This window comes from Grus americana, chromosome 5, assembly GCF_028858705.1.
Source record: "Grus americana isolate bGruAme1 chromosome 5, bGruAme1.mat, whole genome shotgun sequence".
Taxonomy (NCBI): domain Eukaryota; kingdom Metazoa; phylum Chordata; class Aves; order Gruiformes; family Gruidae; genus Grus; species Grus americana.
Genome location: NC_072856.1, coordinates 28,529,348 through 28,548,111, shown reverse-complemented (window position 1 = coordinate 28,548,111; position 18,764 = coordinate 28,529,348). Strand labels below are relative to the sequence as shown.

At 48.4% G+C, this 18,764-nt stretch overlaps 1 protein-coding gene across 1 annotated transcript in view; it reads right to left on the bottom strand.

The window, feature by feature from the left end:
* SPINT1 (serine peptidase inhibitor, Kunitz type 1) overlaps positions 1-18,719 on the bottom strand; it is a 28,702-nt gene extending 9,983 nt beyond the window's left edge. The window contains exons 1-5 of the mRNA XM_054826493.1: positions 18,617-18,719; positions 17,843-17,935; positions 10,277-10,420; positions 9,637-10,106; positions 535-686 (exon numbers count right to left, since the gene is read on the bottom strand). Coding sequence (XP_054682468.1) covers positions 535-686; positions 9,637-10,063 — 579 coding nt within the window. The 5' untranslated portion in view covers positions 10,064-10,106; positions 10,277-10,420; positions 17,843-17,935; positions 18,617-18,719. The remainder of the gene's footprint in view (positions 1-534; positions 687-9,636; positions 10,107-10,276; positions 10,421-17,842; positions 17,936-18,616) is intronic.
* Positions 18,720-18,764: the final 45 nt, after the last annotated feature.

The window sequence follows — 18,764 nt, the reverse complement described above, 5'->3', positions numbered from 1 at the left end:
TCTTGGAGCCAGTCAGGAGACATGACTTCTGCTCCAGCTCAGATAAAATAGGAGAATGAACCCATGCCCTAAAGAGAGGCAAAGTCCAGGAAAAGCCCCAGGAGAACAGAAGCAGAGTCAGAGTCCGGATTATTCAGAGCCAGAGGAGGAGAAGCACCAAAGAAGCACCTCTGCTCCCAAGCTCACTGAACTACAGGAGCTTGGGAGCAGAGGCAGCTCTTGCACCAAAGCTGCTGCCCTCATGGGTGCTCCCACCCAGGCAGATCAGGTGTTGCTCAGGAAGGTTTGAGATGGCATCCTGGTGCAGGGAGCCTGAGACCTGATGAGGCCAAGAAATGCTATGTCCCAGTAGTGTGCGAGAGGGTGGGGGCAACCGCGAGGAGTGCTCCGTAGCTTTTGCGAAACAGGCTTCTGGGTGGATTGGCTCGAGGAGGGAAGGACAAGGTGATCTCTAAGTCAGTGGCTGTGAGAGCCCAACCTAATGCAGACCACAGATGACACTGAACAAGCTGCTTCCTTTCTGCAGCTCCCTACCTTCATCTCCACAGAGGGGTTGCCGAGGACCTGTTTCCATTCATAGCTGACTATCCCGTGGTCATCCGTGCTCTCTGTGCCTCTCAGTATCACCAGCTCCCCCGGCTGTACCCTCATGTCCATGCCAGTGCGGGCTATTGGAGGATGGTCATCTGCAGAAGGAATGCAGAGTAAGGCTTGGGTAAGAGGCTGAAGGGTCCAGTTCTTGCTTCCATTACAGGGGAAGGGGATTCTTCCAGTCTACATCAATACAGACTTCAACTACTTTTATACAGCTGTGCTTCTTGCAGCCTGAACAAGCAGCAGGCAATCAATACCGTTATTACTGACCTCACTAATTTAGTAACTCCGCAACCCACTCTGGCAGTGCCTTGGAGCCAGTTGGCTTCCTGGCCACTTCTGCCCACAGGAACCACTGTGGGAGGGTGTCCCTGTGGCTACAGCCATTGTGCTTGGACCACATCCTTGCAAAAGAGCGCGGACCAATCTCCACCCTCCACTTGGGGAGATGACCTGATGTGGGCGTTGAAGAATGTGGAACTGACTCTCATCATTACTACCGCCATCTCTAAGCACCGTGTTAGCATACTTAACCAGAGCTACACAGTGCAGGATTTGGATGGAAAATATCCCTCCTCCACCTCATCTTCCACCCCACTCTCTGACATGCATGCCTTAAAAAAAGCACACAAATGCCATTCATGAGATCATTATTTTCGTGCCATTCCACGGACTAGCTTACCAGCAGTCTCCACAATACATTAAACACTTTTCCAGACTGTAAGAGATGAAAACTGACCCCTGCCTGTGCCAGCAAGAACAGCCTATACAATGACACCACAAGCCTGACTCATAACTCCTTTCAGCCTGAACGCCTCTGATCGCGGGCTTCCTGCATAGCTCAGCCCATAAAACTCCACCTGGTAGCGCCTGTACCAAGTCCAAGACTCAATGTTCAAGTTCAGCCTGAGTCTTTTGTAAAGGCATCGATTGTCATTTATAAGTTAAGATGTAAATCACTCTACCATTACTCTATTACATCAACTGTGACTGAAGAAGAGGATTAGTGCCAAACTCCTTGGAAAACTACTCCATCAGCTAATTACTTTCACTGTTGTAGACCTGCTCCTAATTTCCTGTTTGAGTGTTTCTGAATTCAGGTCTCACCTGTTGACTTTTGCTAGAGCCTACTGAAGCAACCTTTAATACACAAACAAAACTGACATTTAAAACAAGCTACTTTTTAGTTCTTTCATCACAAAATTCAGTAAGATAGAGGGCTTTGCAACACGTATTCCAGATCAGTTACCACAAATCCACCCAGAATCTTCTCTTTTCTAGTATCTTTTCTCAAATGAAGACATACTCATTCTATCCTGTTCTTACAAATGCTGCTGCCACCAGAGAGTGAAATAAACCTCCCCTTGTTTACACGTTCAAGCATTGTGCTGAGCCTGTTGGGCTGCAGAATCGGGGAGGGTATGTGGGTGCCAGCCCTCTGGGGTTCCAGGGCAGCCTGTTCCCCAGTTGCAGCCCTGCAGCTCACCTCCCTCGTGCCAGGCTGACTGGGCTGCAGTTTTACTGTGTAAGAAGTCAGTCACTTCTAGCTGGTGCAGCCGCAGGGCTTCTGGTTATGTTTATTGCACCGGTCTCTGTGATCTCTGCAATCTGTCACTGGTTTTATCTTTTATTCCATGTTTTCATGTAAGTATTGGGTGGGAACAATACGAGATCAAGCTGATATCGTTGAGCTTGATCCAACCACCAAAACAGGCAGAGGAACACCCAGCTGAACTGAAGGAGGCCGGGAAGACGACACTGGCATCACAGGCAGAGATGCCCACCCTGGTGTCCTCTTGCTTTTGGGTGAGGCACACCTCCCTGCTGCTCCTTCCTCAGGGCTGTGTGCCAGAGTGATGGGTCCTGTCTCAGTCAGGCACAAAGTCTGCTGAAAGACACCAAGCTGGGTTGAGTGAGCCTGGCACCTCTTGGTTTTGAGCAGGGCTGGTAAAACAAATAAATGGAGTTTTGCTTTATCTTCAAGAGGTCTTTCCAAGGGCCATGGGAGCATTCGTAGGCCAAAACAATGACTGGAGCTGGCAACACCTTCAAAACCAAACCAGGAAAAACAGCCCCACAGCCACCTTGTACAAGCTCCGGAAAGGGGACACGTTCCTGCCGTTTCTCCCAGGCAAATGCCATGAACTTGCCAGGGAGAAATGCAGCCTGCTCCCTGCCACTCTCCTGCCAGGGTGAGCCCAGTGATGGGTGCGATTGCACAAGGGGAAGACCAGTTCTTCAGCAACACAGAGCATGATCATTAACTCACAAGAACTCCAAATAATATTTTTTCTTGACATTTTTAAGCATGTATGCTTAAAAAAAAAAAATTGTAGGCCAAACATTTCTCCACAGGTCAATTTAGTTACTTTGGGTTGCGGATTGCTGGGTTCTGATCAATGGGCCCAGCAACTTCTCCACATCCCATCTATGATGAGCCAAATTCCCTGACCTTCCTCACCTCCAGAAAAACAGAGTATTTGCTTATGTGTGGTAACGGCCAAGGAGGAATTCCCACTAGAAATTAAGGACTTCATTTGCAAGTCTCTCCCTTTTCTCCTTAGGACATCTGAAAGCTCAGTGACTTTGGAGTATTTCTGCTACACTGAGTATATGACGCCTTCAGTGGCAATGTGGCTGTTCTCCACCTGAGCTTCATAACCGAGTGCTGACTGAGCCACAGTGAGTATCAGCACACTGCTCGTAGAAGGGAGATTCTCCATTCAGTTTGTTTTGCTCTGAAAGTCTGTTTGAAAAATGAAAGTTACCTTTGCTATAATGCTCTGTTGACTATGGAAAGTTTCTGCTGCAAAACTCTGTAATTAACAGGGAGATTAAAGCTTTACGATGCTGCTCTATGTCGTGCTCCTTAATGTGGAGCACATGCTCCTGGAGTCACATCATTAAGTGACAACTTCAGCTTCCATTTATAAATCAGAAGGGGAAATATCTGAAAGGGAAAAACTGAAAGCTGGAGAGGGACTGTTTACAAGGGCGTGGAGTGATAAGACAAGGGGTAATGGTTTTAAACTGAAAGAGGATAGATTTAGATTAGGTATTAGGAAGAAATTCTTCCCTGTTGAGGGTGGTGAGGCACTGGAACAGGTTGCCCAGAGAAGCTGTGGATGCCCCCTCCCTGGAAGTGTTCAAGGCCAGGTTGGATGGGGCTCTGAGCAACCTGCTCTAGTGGAGGGTGTCCCTGCCCATGGCAGGGGACTGGAACTAGATGATCTTTGAGGTCCCTTCCAACCCAAACCATTTATTGATTCTATGATCATTGTATGATTCTTTATGATCCTGGAGAAAAGCTTGATAGAGTAAATCCAAAATGCTTAAAACCAAATGTATATGGCTCACAGTGTATTCATGCCTCAGTCCCTGGGGCTGGGGTTTTTTTTTGCTTTTCTAAAAATTTCATCTAATTTTAAGGCTTATGCAGTCAGTGGTTTATCTGGCTTCACCTCTAACAATGAGTAAAACTTGAACCAAAGTTGATAGGGAAATAGGAATCTAAACGATATTAAATTCCTGCGAGGCCTGCAAAAGTAAGCATCTAGGTGGGGAGAAAGACCCCATTAGGGACCTTGCTACGCGAACATGCAGGCACCAGTGAAATCCTGCAGCAGAAAGCACTCGCAAAACTCTCAGTTTGGGTATTTCTCTTATGGAGCTCAAATATCAGCTCTCACCCTCGAGACACAAATTCACAGAAAACCAGATTTCCTCCATTCCAGCACTGATGCAGATACACCCTGAGTACGTGAGACTATAAAGCAATGCTTGGAAGTACCTCAGAATGATTTGAGTTTGCCACTGGAAAGAGCTGGAAAGCTTCCTCATGGTCACTGAGGGGTTCTTACACCCCGCTGTTGTCTGCACTGGCAGGAGCAGCTTCCAAACAAGATGAGTGTGGCTTGCGCTGGGGACACCAAAGCACTGCAAAGGGAAGGACCTTGCTGGGGACAAAAGCCACTGGGCAGACCGGTAGTAGAGACAGGAGCAGAATTGAGGCCACCCAAATTCCAGCATCCATGAGACACGCAACCTCGGAGATGTCAAGCATCAGGAGCCAGCTGAACCTCCCTGCTGCAGAAGTAGGTGGGCAGGGGCAGGCAGCAGTGCGGCTCTCCCCACAACACTAAAGTTTTGCTCCAACCTTGCTTCGAGGGAAGTCATTCAAAAGTGAACAGCTTTCAGGGAGGGTTCATTCAAATCTTGCCCATTGACGCTAGAAAACTCTCCATAGTAGCAGGCAAAGGTAAGGAAGGGAGATGCTGCTGCCACAGTGTTAATTTGCCTGAGGAGCGGGAGAAGGGAACAAGGCAATGCAACACATTGCCTGGAGAAAGAGAAATACAGGCTCTTTCTGTAGGGATTCATCCTGGCTGGGCAGCAAACACAGTCACAATAAAGCCATATAGTTTTTGGACAACTCATGCAGAGCCAAGCAGCTTTCAGCATTAATTTCTAGAGGTTTCTATAGTGGTTTGTAAGAGGTGCACACAGCAGGTCAATCTAACCTCTCTAAAACACAACTTTCAGCACAACTGAAAGGATTATATTTTCAGATTAATGCAATCTGCTACTGCCTCGGGCTCCTTCCATCCTTCCTGAGGGTGTGGGAAACCAGTCCAATTTGCTTTAGCAGGCAAAGGGAAAAAGCGTCCCGTCAGTCTTTGTGCCGTTTTAGCAAAGATCGGTTTGTTACTCCAGTCTCCTTAGATAGCTCCAGAGCCACAACATGAGGTAGCCACAACATGTGGGACTTCAGTAAACGCTGCATGAGAAACAGTAGCTTCACAGTGAGTGGAAGCTTCTCATCGCCTGCTCTGAGCCAGGAGCTGGACCGGCTGGTCTCCGAGCGTCCTGCCAGTATATGTTAGCCTCTGAATCTGTGATGCGGGTACTGAACATGGAATTCCCCCTGCCCTGGCCTGAGCTGGGCGCTGGAGGATGAGCAGCTGGCTTAGAGCTGAGCAGCATCAGCCAAGGGCACACCACTGACCAGATCCATCTCAGCCCCGGACGGGATCCCAGCACCACTCATTTTAGTTGCACTGTGTCCACAGAATGGAAACCAGTGTGGGACCAAATGTTTGAAGACAGAAGGGCTTCAAACTTGGGGAACTCTCCTTTTTTGAATGCACTACCGAAGTTTTAACCTGCAAATCTCTCCCCACGGTGAGGCAGGAGCAGACACATCCTGAACTCTGCGGGTTCCCCAGCGCTTCCTGTCTCCCACTCACAAGCCCTGAATTCAACAGGAGGAGAGTGTCACCGAGCATTTCACAACCACCACAAAAGGTTCAGTTCAAGAAACGGACAAAGGTTCAGGGAGGTTATTTTCCAGTTTCACACCCAGAACTGGTTTGCCTAGACCAGAGTAAGCTCAGGGTAGTTACTTAAACACTGAGCTCCATTATTACCAATAAAGTGCATGGTGATCCTGCCCCTCCCGCATGAGCCAGGCAGAAAACTCGCACCAAAGTTCAGGTTGGGGAATCATTTAAAAGGATAGTGCCTCTTAACAATAACATCAGAGACTTCGGGCTGTATGTTAGCTGGAACAGGCAAGAGACAGAGCCAAGCTGTTGCCACCAGCTTATACAGGACTCAGAAGCTCTTGTTCTCCAAAATACTGAAAATATAGTCAGATGATCTGCAGAAGCTAGATTTCAGCTGTGTTCATTGTTGCTGTAGCCACAGGTTTTTCTGAAGTCATAAAACAGTAAGAGTGGCTGCAGTGGGTAAGAGCAAGGGTGCCTCTGTCCCTGTGTTCAGTTTCCATGCTGTGGATGCTCAAGCAAGAGCAAGAGCATGTAAGCCTACACAGTGTTTCCCCCGTAACACTCTCCCAGCTTTCAGCTACTTCCATCAGGCTCAGGAAACACTGCAAGATTAAATTTGCCCATTCAGCAGCCCCCAGCTGCACTCTCTCTTTCAAGTGTTATCTAGTCTCCTCCTGAACAGATATAAACCTCTTAATTCAACATGTCTGCTCCCTCTGGTAGTACTGTGGGTCTTGCAATGTGTGGCTTTTTTGTTTAATGTCCCCCACTGGGATCACTAGGTACATATTTCACTGTTCACTAGAAAAAACATGCTTTTAATCCTCATTATAGCAGAGGACAGCTGAAGATTGCCACATGGGCATACCCTAAAGGCTCCTAGGACACCTGACAGCAGCACATAAATGAAAGGGATGGATGACAAAGCAGCATATAATCTCCCTGCAGACCTTTGGAGCCTGGTCTCAGGGGGCTGACAACAACCTGGGCTCCAGAGCAGCCACAGAGCTTCACATTTTAACAGCGATACAGCACAACAGCGGGAAGACTAGACAGCTTTGTCTCCAGTGCAAAACCTGGGCCGAGATTTTTTGCCTATAAACATTTGTGAGGAAAACCTGACATGCCGAAAACGGCTTCCTTAATACTTGGTTCACCTGGCCTCTTCAGGCATCCTCCAAAGGTCCGGAAGGAAAAACGCCGTAGAGCTTCCTTATGCTGCCAGGTGGACATGCTCAGCGCCTGGGGGCTCCTTCATTTGGCCTCCCGCCCCTTCGCACCCTTCCCCTCTCCCCCTCAGCGGCAGCCAGGCGACGGCCTTCCTGCCCAGACAGGCCCGTTCCTCCTGCATGGACCCAGCATCGCGGCTGGAGGGGCTTGGGGGTTTGGTTTGGATTTTTTTTTTTTTTTGGTTTGGATCTGAACCCAAAATGGAGATCTGCATTCTTAAGTGTCTCATCAACTGCTGTGATGAGAGGAGGGCCCAGCTCGTATGGTCTGATTTAGCCCTTGTTATTATCTGTTATTTCTCCAGTAAAATAACTTTTCAGCTCTGGACTAATAAATAGTAATAATACTTCGTCTCTTTCCCTGCCAGTCTGCTGATGTTATTCAAGGTGATTTGGAAAGCTTTTGGTATCAGTCAAAAGCCAATACCTAAAGATTTCAGAAGAGGAGGGAAACGCATTTCTGTGGAAGCACAGCATGAACGTTGCAGCCTGACCCAAACATGAAGTAACGAGCTTCCCAGTGCCTGTCACTACGGCTGGAGACCTGCCCGGCACCCCGCACCCTCCGAGTGTGCAAACACGGGGTGTAAAAGGGACTGAGCCCTTCCTACACCCGCAGCGGTATGATGGCACAAGCCCCACGTGAACGAGGAGAGGCATGCCCGCCTCAGCAGGCAGTTTCCCTAGCAGCATTTCTGGCATGTTTTTCACTTCTCCCTGATAAACCCTCCTGGCTTTTCTGGCTCCACTGCAGCCATCTCAGCGTCTGTGAAAGTAGCATTACGGATGGTTTGCAAGGCAGCACCTGCATATGTGTGGTTGGGGTGCTCCGGCTAGGTGCCGTGGTGCGGCAAACACTGCACTGCTGGTGGCACAGGGAGCTCAGTGACACAGGGACACTTTCTAGAGACACGCACGTGTGCGATGCCAGGTCCTGTGGCCAGCGCAGGGAGGAGGGGGTTGCAGTCTCCTCCTGTGGGGCGCTGGTCCATGGAGGTAAAGAGACTGAATTGCTCAACAGTACACTGTATTTTAATCTAATCTTGTGAAATCAGGATGTACTGGAGATGATGCATTCCCTTTTCCTCCTACAACAAAGCATGTAGGAGTTCAGACAGCTGCCAGCATGCCACCTCCAGTCCTGGAGATGTGGGCCTAGTTCCTCGCTAACTGCAGCTCCCGTGGAAAGGATTTTGAGCCTGGAACGGAGACACAGGACAACTACTGCAACAGTGAGACAGAGATTTAACAGAAGGCCCTAAAATGCGGTGGGAAGCGACTAGGAGGCACAGAGGACAGGAGAAGCATTTCTGCCACATTGCAGCTCAAACCAGGGACACCCAAGGGCTGCTCCAGAGGAGCTGTGCCCTGCTCCCAAACCCCTGCACTGCTACTTAGGATGGACAAAAGTGGTCGGTGTGGGGTTTGGTGCCATTTCACACCTCCTGCACCTACAAGGCTTACAGGCTGGCACATCCCAGTAGAAGATCAAAGATCTATTTGGCTCACGTGATCGAGCCCAAACCCATGCGCCCACCTGGACGCTCCCCTCATCATCTTCACAGATCCTTTCCTTCCCCATCACGGGTGGGCTGGGAGGGGGCGTGAGGAGGACTGCCTGCACAGATATCCCCTAACAGCCCTGCCCAGGCATCAACACATAAGAAACTGGTTATGGTTGCCTAAGACCCAGCCAGGCTAGAGATGTCCCAGCCTCATTAGGCTTCCTACAAAACATGGAAGAAGGAGAAATTGCCGTGTTTTCAGCTTTTCTGAACACTTCTTTGGAGACTGCACAGTATGTGGTAGGCGGCCAGCTCCAGATTAATTTGTTTTCTACCTGGATTTCTGGATCTCGGTGCAATCTTTCAGAGCAGGGAACCAGGGACTGGAGAAGAGAAGCCCAGCTCCAAAGGGGGAGTTTTCTAATCAGCCTCTCCCCCCAGCTGCTCCCTCTCCCTCCCCCAGCAGCAAGGACCAGCCCCAACAAGCAGGGTGATACCGAAACACCTCACCATCCAGGCTGGTGCTCACAAGATTCGGGCTGTGGCAAAATGAAAGGTAAGTAAGTGGATTGCGTCCTGCCTCCAGCCCCTGAGCAATTAAGAGATTAATGCAGCCCTTTAAAACGGGGTGATGTGTAGATTTTTAGAGGATTTCACTTTCCAACCTCAAAGGCCTAGGAGGAGGAAGAAGAAAAACAATACCTTTTTCTCTACATTGTCAAGTATCCAAAACTCAGCCTGCATTTGGTAAACACTTGCTCCCCCCACTTCAAATAGGTTAAAGAATGATTACATCTCTATTTACTAATAGGTAAACTGAGGCACAGATATTAAGTGAATTCATCAAAGTTAGGGAAAACCTTTGCAGCAGAGGGACATACAGAAACCCCATCTTTAACACTGCTTTTTCCTGACCATTTGGCAGCACAGCTGCACAAATGATGGCTGGAGGAGCTGGCACCAGTGGCCACTAGTGCTCTTCCAGCTCCGGTTTGCACAGATCCATTATGGGCACCTTACCACTAGATCCATGATCCTGCATTGCCCGGTAGGAATCATATACTTCTTTCCTCAAGAAGTTGAGAAAGCCAATCTTCCTGGTAAACCTGCAGACGAAAGCCTGCTCGTAGAGGCAGTTGAGGAGAAAGCAGCCCTGGATGCGGTCGTCTTCCGTGCCTGGGACCTGCTCCACAAGAGCCAGGTTACAAGCAGGGTCCTTACAGCAGGCTCTCATGCAGTCCCTGCTCCGATGGACCATGGGGGACGACAAGAAGGTGGCTCCATTCTGGACGGAGGCATCTGTATCCAGCACAAAATCCGGCATCCCTGCCGTAAAGTCCTCCAGGCACATTTCACCAAAGGGTTTTTCCTTCTGCCCTTTGCCGAAGTCCACCACCAGCACCAAGCAGACCCAGAGCACAAGCCACGGACCTGGACTCCTGGCCATCTTGGTGTCCTGATCCTCACCTCCTCAAGACCTTTATCCTTTCCTAAAGAAAGAAAGAAGATAGATGAAGCTAAGAGGGACGGTGTCCAGGTGCATGCCACCCTGGGGCGAGCGGGGACCCGGAGCATGGCTGAGGCCCCTCTCGCCCCGGGGTGGCCAACATGTCCCCCCACCCTGCAACTCATCCCCAGGCATGCACTCTCAGCTCCCCACCTGGGCAGTCTCAGGTGAAACCGATGCTGGGAGCGGGGTGTCCCCCTCGTCCTCCCGCCCCGTGCCTTCACCCCTCAGGTGTGCCTTCAGCTGCGTCCAGCGGAGACAAAGGCACAGAGAGTGCAGGAAGTGAAAAGCAACTCCCTGAGAGAGGAGAAAAAAAAAAAAATCGTCACTCCCTACATGCTGAATTGCGTAAGAGGAAGGGGAGGAGAGCTGGGCTGATACCATCTTCCACTCCTCTGAGGAAGAGAGGGAAGGCTCCCTCCCCGTGGGAGCCCTGAGTGGTACTCTCGCTCATGCAGGTGCAAGGGCACCCACTCCGGATGAGCATCCCACCAGCCAGGTGCTTGCTTGCTGCATCCCCGTGCTTAGGATGCTTCGAAGGATCTGGAAGCCAGGGAGCATGCAGTCTGTGTCCTCCGGTTGGTAGCCCTCACGCTCTGGTGCAGCACGCTGTGTGGCACAGAGCACCATTAGCCCAGGTTTTGCTAACCTGAAGGAGTCAACCTCACCGCCACATCTGCAGCACCTGCTGCCATCACTGCTGCGAGAGGTTTCATGCTCCGTGCGGGCATCTCAAAACCGTGAATTCCCTGCTCTTAGGACACAATATTCCTCTTGTTCGAAAGCACTCGGTAGCATGCCCAGAGGCTGCCTGCGTGGTGAGACCCCTGGCACAGCAGCAGTGAAAACTTTTAGTAATCAATCCCCACTGATAAGCAACATTTCACCGCTCTGCTCCGTCTCCTATAGATCAGTCGCGGTCTGTTTATAGTGCCCTTGCCTCGCAGGATGGTGCTGTTTGGGGCCACGGGAACACAAAGGCTGCTGGCCGTAACTTGGATGTGTTTTCTCCCTTCCTGCTTCTACTTGCAGATCCATGATCAAATTCCTCTGTTCAACAGATACACCGGTGTCATCCACCCACTCTGTAAACAGTCGTAAAGCCCCTGGGCAAACTGTTTCTTATCCCTCTGTCGTAGTCCTTAGGAGAGCAGGGAGTGCTTGTCATTTGCTTGGACATTGTTTGTAATGAAATACTGCATCACTTAAAACAACAGCAGCAAATGTGAGATGGCATTGAGAGGCATATCTTCAAAAAGAGATGGTGAGCCGCCACTGTGCCTCGAAGATCAGCTGGTTTTGTGGTTTTGGGGAGTGTTCTGGTGTCCAGTGTTTCAATTCTTGCTGCTTCTTTCTGTACCTCTGATCCAGCTTCATGTTTGTTCATGGGATTTGTTAAGAGAAACACATTTTTCCCCCTCCTGGCTCTCACAGGCAAACACTATGGCAACGTAATGTTGTGGGAATATTCTTTTTCAATACCTCTTATGATTTTCTATGGCCTGATGCTGACATTTGCATATAGTACTGACTTCTGTTTGGAAAAGGGAATTGCTTTGATCTGGCTATGGTAGGGTATAAAAAAAAATATAGGCAAAGCCTAAACCATGAAAATAGATGGTATGGCAGTAGGAAACATGCGCGTCTGCAGGGCACAGAGATGTTTCTTTTCCTTGTGGGCTATATGAATCTTTGTCCGAAGCAGGTGGGTGTCTCCCACCCCACATTCAGACCCCATCTCCATACTTGGTCTTTAGGACCTGCCTGCGGACCATGCCAGCGGCAAAGGGAGAGCTGACCTTGCTGTCCTGCACATCTTCTAAATACATGAAAGGTAAATAAAAATGACAAGTTGTCTCCTCTTTTTATTCTGCACTTCCTGAGGCACTCTGCTGGGGGCTCTCTCTTGTATTCAACATGGAGGAGATAGATAGATTTTTTTTTTCCTGGATAAATATTTGAAGCCTTCAATCTGGAGTCAGGTGAGACTCAGTGCAGTTCCCCAACACAGGAGTGTGCTGCTGTGTCCTCTTTGCAAACCAGCAACCGTGCTTGGCTCTCTGCACTGGCAGAACTGCCCCTAAACAGTCTGGTTTGGTATTTTTATCTAACTGGCAATAATCCAACCTACCTCAGCAGTCGTGTCGTGTTACAAAAATCTCTGTCAAAGGTTTCCTGCAAACCTGAAGGACATGACGTCGTTTCTGCCTGTGCCAAGTAATGTAACTCCTGCAAACGTAGAGCTGGGAGGACTCCTGGACTGGCATCTCTAGCTTTTTTTTTTTTTAATGTTATGAAGCCCCTTCATAAGCTGATCAGTCCTAGCCTTAAGAATAGGAGGTTTCAATCACTTTTTCTCCCAGCAGAAGGCTGTGCTAGCATCCTGCTGCAAGGTTTGCTGCTGCTCACCCCGAGTGTATTTACAGTTACTTTATATTCAGTTTTCTTGTGCAATATTGTCCTTTAATTTCAAAAAGCTTCTCTCTTTTTGTCTTCTTCAGCTGTATTTATTTTAGTGAAATCATATCCTAACTCAGTCTTTGGTTTGGTAGTGCAAGCAAGCCATGATCTTTCAATCACTTCTTTTATGGTAGAGTCTCCATTTCCCCTCTGTTATCCTAATGTTCTTTTTTCAGCACATTTTCCAGTTTCAGGGGTTTTACTAAGTGTGTTACAGAATTCTGTGCCACAGTCTAAAGAATGGATCACCATTACCAAGTATTTAATATTCTCTCTCTCTGCTGGAAATATGTTGCTGAATACATCATGTTGGTATCGTTCATAGGCTTACTGCCTATGATGCAGAGCCATCTTATGAACAGTACATGTTTGATGGATCTTGGTCTTGTTCTCTCCACCATTTTCAGCTGATCAGCCCCCAGCTAAAATTTTTATAATTTCCTAAGTATGTAATCTTACTTTTTGTATTCTCTGTATTCTTAAATTTGACCCATTTATTTTTGCTTGGCATATGGGTCTAGCTTGTTCATTTAGCCTTTAAAGATCACATTTTTGGTCCTTCACTGTAGGAGTAAGGAATCCCACCTCTGTGCTGGTAGCACAGTTTCTAAATATGCCCGGTTTCTTCTGGAGAGGTTCAGTAATTACAATTTTAATTGAGATTTGTCCCAACATCAGGGACTTCTACTAGGAACCTCTCTCTGTTGCAGCAGCTTTCCTTCCAGCTCAGTAATCTATTCCTTGCCCTCCTAATGCAGAAATCCTATCGCAGCCCTCATCTTCTGCCAAATGCATAATTTCCCACGACTTCAACTGAGCCGTGTGTTATTCATATTAGTGTAAAGAGAAAGTAGGGTGTGTGATTTTTATGACTTGGGAGTGTTTTTTAAGGGGTCCTGAAACAGTGAGTCATGGTTAATGTTTGTCTGTCTTTGAGAAGTGGCTGTTCTCAGTCCTGCAATAACTATTCAGGAGATGACTCAGGAGGGTTAAACTGCACCGTAGTTTAATATTTGACTAAGATTACAGGAGCTCTTAGACATGCATGGCTTGTAACAAACTCGGTGCAGGAGCCTGCATCACCTGCCTTCTTGTGATTGCTATGGAGACCCCAGCACCCATCAGCAGGTGGATACCCACCTTGCAGAAGGAAGTGACCCCAACAGGCAGAAAAATAAGGAAGACTTGGTCCAGGTCCCCTTTTCCCCACTGTGCAGGCCAGCTCCATGGCATCACCGCCTGCAATGACTTCCTGACAGCAGCTTGTCCCACCGGCTGCTGCACATGAATCCATTCTGCTGCGCTTTACCTGGGAACCGCTCTGTGTGTAATTAACGCTTGGGAGACAGGTTTGCTTTCTTGCTTGTTTTGTTGTATTTGCCTCAGGTTAAAGCTCCTGGTGTGGTTTAGGGGTGAGACCCGGATGCAAGTGACGGCACAAAGATGTGGCAAAGGAAGGAGACGGGGAGGGACCTCATCGGGCCATGACTAACCACCGATCCTGTGGAACAAAGCAAGGGAAAGGATGACAGGCTGCTGAGTCCTTCAGAGAGCTGTTCCCATTGCATCGGGGGCAGCTTTGGGGAAGGGAGTTACAATGAGGGTGTATTGTTTCTTTGGGGAAGTTCTTGTCTACAGCCCTGCATGGCACTGCCTTTTATTTTAATGTTGCTGGTCCAGGTAAACCCTTAAGGGAAGGAGCAGTGGGAAAGGAAGAAGGAAAAATAGTGTTGAGATTAGTTACACTGAGCAAGTATCTGCATTTTTGTCTTGTCTACACTAGGCTTTTACAGGGAGATAGATAGGTATGGAAATGGCTCCTCTTGTGAAGCAACAAAACTTCAATTTGCAGTAACTAGAATAAGTTGAACATTTCCCCTTGAACTCCCTATAGGCAACCTGAGCTCTTCTTTACAGCACCTGTGAGTGGAACAGGATCCGCCACAGGGTTCCTCAGAGTCTCTCCTTCTCCATCACTTCCTACAGTGACTGCATCCCTGGGAACCTTTTGCCTTTCCACACCTTGAGGCCAGCTGCCAGTGCCTCCCATGAAAGGCTGCTCTCCCCAGTGTCTGTGGATGGCGATTTCCCTGCAGGCGTGAGCAGTACGGTCCCTGCAAGTGTAATTGCACCCTCTCAAGGGGATCAGGTCACAATAAGCTTCTTGGTGCAAGAACTATACAGACAACCTCTGCAAGCCTGAAATGTTGAAAGAAGGCTGGAAAACAAGGCAGATGCCCTTCATCTATACAGCCTGTGCTTCTGTCGTCTCCAACTCTACCATTCACGGGCTTGCTGAAACCTCTGTGCCACCTGAAAACACTGATAATGCTTTCAGTGCTGCAGGCCTCTTTCTGTAAGAAAACAGCAAAGCAATACAAGAGGGAGGGCAACAAAGCAACATGGATAGGTTTTCAAAGATCCCCAGATAATCTTTTTGGCATCTAATTCATGTTGTCAGCTTCACCTAAGTATTCAAGGGGAGGGGGGGTGTTCCTCCTCAGTGGAGATACTTACCCATCCCACTGAGGATGGACACAGATAAGCAGAATTACTTGCCTAAATGAGGAGAGAGTCCAGGGTTTGGTACTCCTCTGGTGTGCCAAAGCAGTAAGTAAAACTATTTCTCATTTATCCTTCTCAGCTGCTGATGAGCCATTAGCCTTTATGCTTCACTTGACTGCCAGTAACAGAGGCAGGAGGGAGGGCAGGCAGGCAGGCTAGCTCGTCTGACCTCTTCAGTGCTGAGACCCGTCTATTTTCTGAGGCGGTGCAAAATAGTGCAATTTTGGGTTGATCAGTCAAATACTAAGTTGGGAAATATTTTCTTCTGTCTCTTGGCATTCTTCCTTCTCACTGCCCTTTCATTGCCTTATGAAAGGTGAGACTATCTTGGGAGAGGAGTAAGACAGATTACCAGTCACCTGACTGAAGAATATATAGGCTCCTCTCCACATGCTGGTGGGAGGTAGCAGTACTGCTCAGGTGAGAGGTGAGGACTGTGTGAGCTGGAAACCCCTGGCTGCTTCCTTAAGTATCCAGGAGTTGAAGGCGAGAAATGATGTGCTCTCCCTCTTCTTGCTAGAGCTTGCTAGGGTCAGTGGTGCAGCCTTTTTGGTTTCCATGCTCCTGTGGAGACACTGGAGGATGAGAGAAGTGGATGATGGACATCAAGATGCTGGGTGTACTGAGGATGCTCACTCGGGGCTCTGGATTTTTTAAGTCTCAAGCCCTGACTACATTTTCTGATCCGCACAAATTATTTCTGTGCCTTTTCCTGCTCATAGGAGGATGCAGAACCTCTTTACCTTGTGGAGTCAACATAGTATGGATACAGTCACCTCTGCTGTCTTCCCTGGTTTAATTTGTGTTAACTATCATGTTTGCAACCACAGGGTAAGTGATTATTTTCTAAAACAGGTGGAGAGTGGCTTCTGGCTGTCTCAAAGGGAAACATTCCTCTCTAGGCTGGGACTCAAGGGAAAGGGACCAACCTGGTTCTCTGGAAAGATGAGCCGGGGCCCTGCTGAATTATTGAGCACACACCACAGTCGTCAGCTCAGAGAGAAAGAGAAGCACCAGCTTAGGTCACAGGTGTGGGATGGAGATTATTAGCTTCAAGAACAGAGGAACGTAACCAGATCTGCCTCGTGCACTTGGTTGCTCTGCCGCCTGGATCAGTGTCACAGCTGCTTGGCACCACGATGCAGATGCTCAGCTTGGTTTGGAGGCCCTCTCTGGGGCCATAGACAGTCACAAAAGCCCAGCTCCACAGTATTGAATCCCTCTCTCCTTTCACAGGCAAAACCTCACTCTTAGGGCAGGCCTGGAGGAGCAGCAACCCCAGGTAACACACATGGAAACTGAGGCACAGTGTTTCAGTCTAACACTCAAATGTGTTGGCCATGTTTAAACCCTCTTTACCCACCTACATAAATAATAAGCAGATTTGCGGGGGACACGGTCACCAGCAACTGCAGCAGGAGGTCTGTTGGAGCTTACATGTGCGCAGCTCTTCTGAAAAAAACTGTTGTCTGATTAGATGACTTAGTTGCCCAAGTATGTGTGTTCACTTCTGAAATTTTGGCCCAGGTTGTATGCCTGAGGCTATAAGGAGAGATAACTAGGTTGAAAATAAGATCTCATCTCCCAGCCATGCCTGAGATCTCTGAGATCCTCCCACAGTGCGTGTCCAAACAAAATGGTGAATGTCCTCTGTCCCTTTGGCCACCTGAATCTGCTGTGACGCAAGGAAAGGACAGGATGGGGTGCAGCACTGTGAAAAGAGTCGTGCAGCTGCTGCTTGTTTGGTGGCAGCTGGCACTTACCAGCACTGGCAGGTGGCTGCTGCACCCGTAGGAGATGCTGCCTTGTTCAAAGGGGACAATATCGCTTACCCTGTATGAGGCACCCAGTCCTGTGCCTGCAGGAACTTCTACCACACCCTCAAGGAGTGATCTTGCACACAGTCTTTTTGCTTCTTCCTCTTGCTTTAATGATAGATTAAAATAGTTTATTACTGGAGGAGGCGTACTTTATCTGTAAACATTTATTTCTATATTGCCACCTTCTCACTACAAAGAATTCATGACTAAGCTCACATAAGCCAAAGCAGTATGATGAACATCCTGTAATCTGGCTCATTTTGGCTTACAGCTTTCCTGAGATGGCCTCTGACATGCCCATCTGAATGTCTTATTACGTCATAGGGTGACACTGATAGAGCAGCACGAGGGCACCAGGGTCTGCTTATTACTTTGTCGATAGAGTACGGACGGTGGGGTGAGTCTGCCTGTGGACCGTTTTAGATGTGGCATCTCAGGGCGTTGCTCATGCTCAAGTGAGGTTACAAGTCAACAGCGGCTCAAGCTGTATGAAGACCCATTAGGGCAGGTTACATTCCCCTTTCCCTCTTTCTCACACCTATCCTGTGACCTCTGGATCCTGTGCTTCATACATTCAACTATGCTGGCAAAAGATTAACAACGCAAACCCCATCTTTCATGTGGAGTTGAACTGAACTGCTCAATGAAGAGCAGCAGAGTCAGCACAGGGGATGGAGGAAGGGGGCAACTTCCCTGCCAGCCCTTCAGCCGCTGCAAATTCAGGGATGCCAGGTAACTTCTCTTGTAAGTCTTGTCCTCTTTCTGTGGTTTTAATGCCAGCCTGTCTGGAGTTCCTCAGGACCAAAGAAAATATAAGTTGTTTTGCCCTGTTAAAAAATGTCATTCCTTGAACCCCAGAATAGAGAGCACTTACATTTGGAGACAGGAACTTGACACCTGGCAGTGTGTGTCCTTTGGTCCAGAGTTACGTTGTGAAAATCTGTCCGTGTTGGGCCAGCATATTAACCTTGGAAAAGACAATAGTTATAAACACATTATAGGGTGTTCAATGGGTTTCACAAGGTTACTAACAGTTAAGAATCTCTGAAGAATCTGCACTCACTGAGTATGCTCTGAGCCTCTCACAACACAGGATTTTCTGGTCTAAATAAGACAGTTTTAGGAGTGAGATTAGAGGCAGGATACAGCCAAGCAGTGAGGGAAAATGGGTAAAGCTGCTTGAATCAAATAGCTGACAGCTCTCTTCTGAATAGAAATGTTAGGCTGTCTGAAAAGCAGAGAAGATAATATCAGTTTCAGATACACTTTAATACTTTATCCCTCACTGATATGGAAGTAAGTTTCAGGATGAGCATTTCGTGGAATTTTCCGTCAGAAAAGACTTTTATATTCTGCTCAAATTCAGGATGAAAAGATGGGCTGGAATGGCCCTGCCCATTTTTCCATCACCCTGTGTACAAGATGTTGCTGGCTGGCTGTACCACTGTCCCTCTGGGCACAGGAATGTGGCTTTGGCAGGGGGACCTGGGTACAACTTCCAGAGGAGACCAGCCCCCACGGAAACTGCCCCATGCTGCCCAGCAGCAGCTATCAATGGGAGAAGGGTTGGTTGCTTTTCCTTTGGTTTATCTAGCTGTTGGTCCCCAATCTGGAAGTACCTTGGCTGCCAGGAGCAGCAGACACTTACTTGCTTTTTCCACATAAATCATGAGACTGGGGTTGTTGGATCTGCTTCATGACGGAGGGTCTCAGCTGGTTTGTCCCTTCGATAGGGCAGCTCCCTGGGCAGGTTGCCAGAGGGCTCTGGGAACAGATGAATAAAGAGGTGTGATACA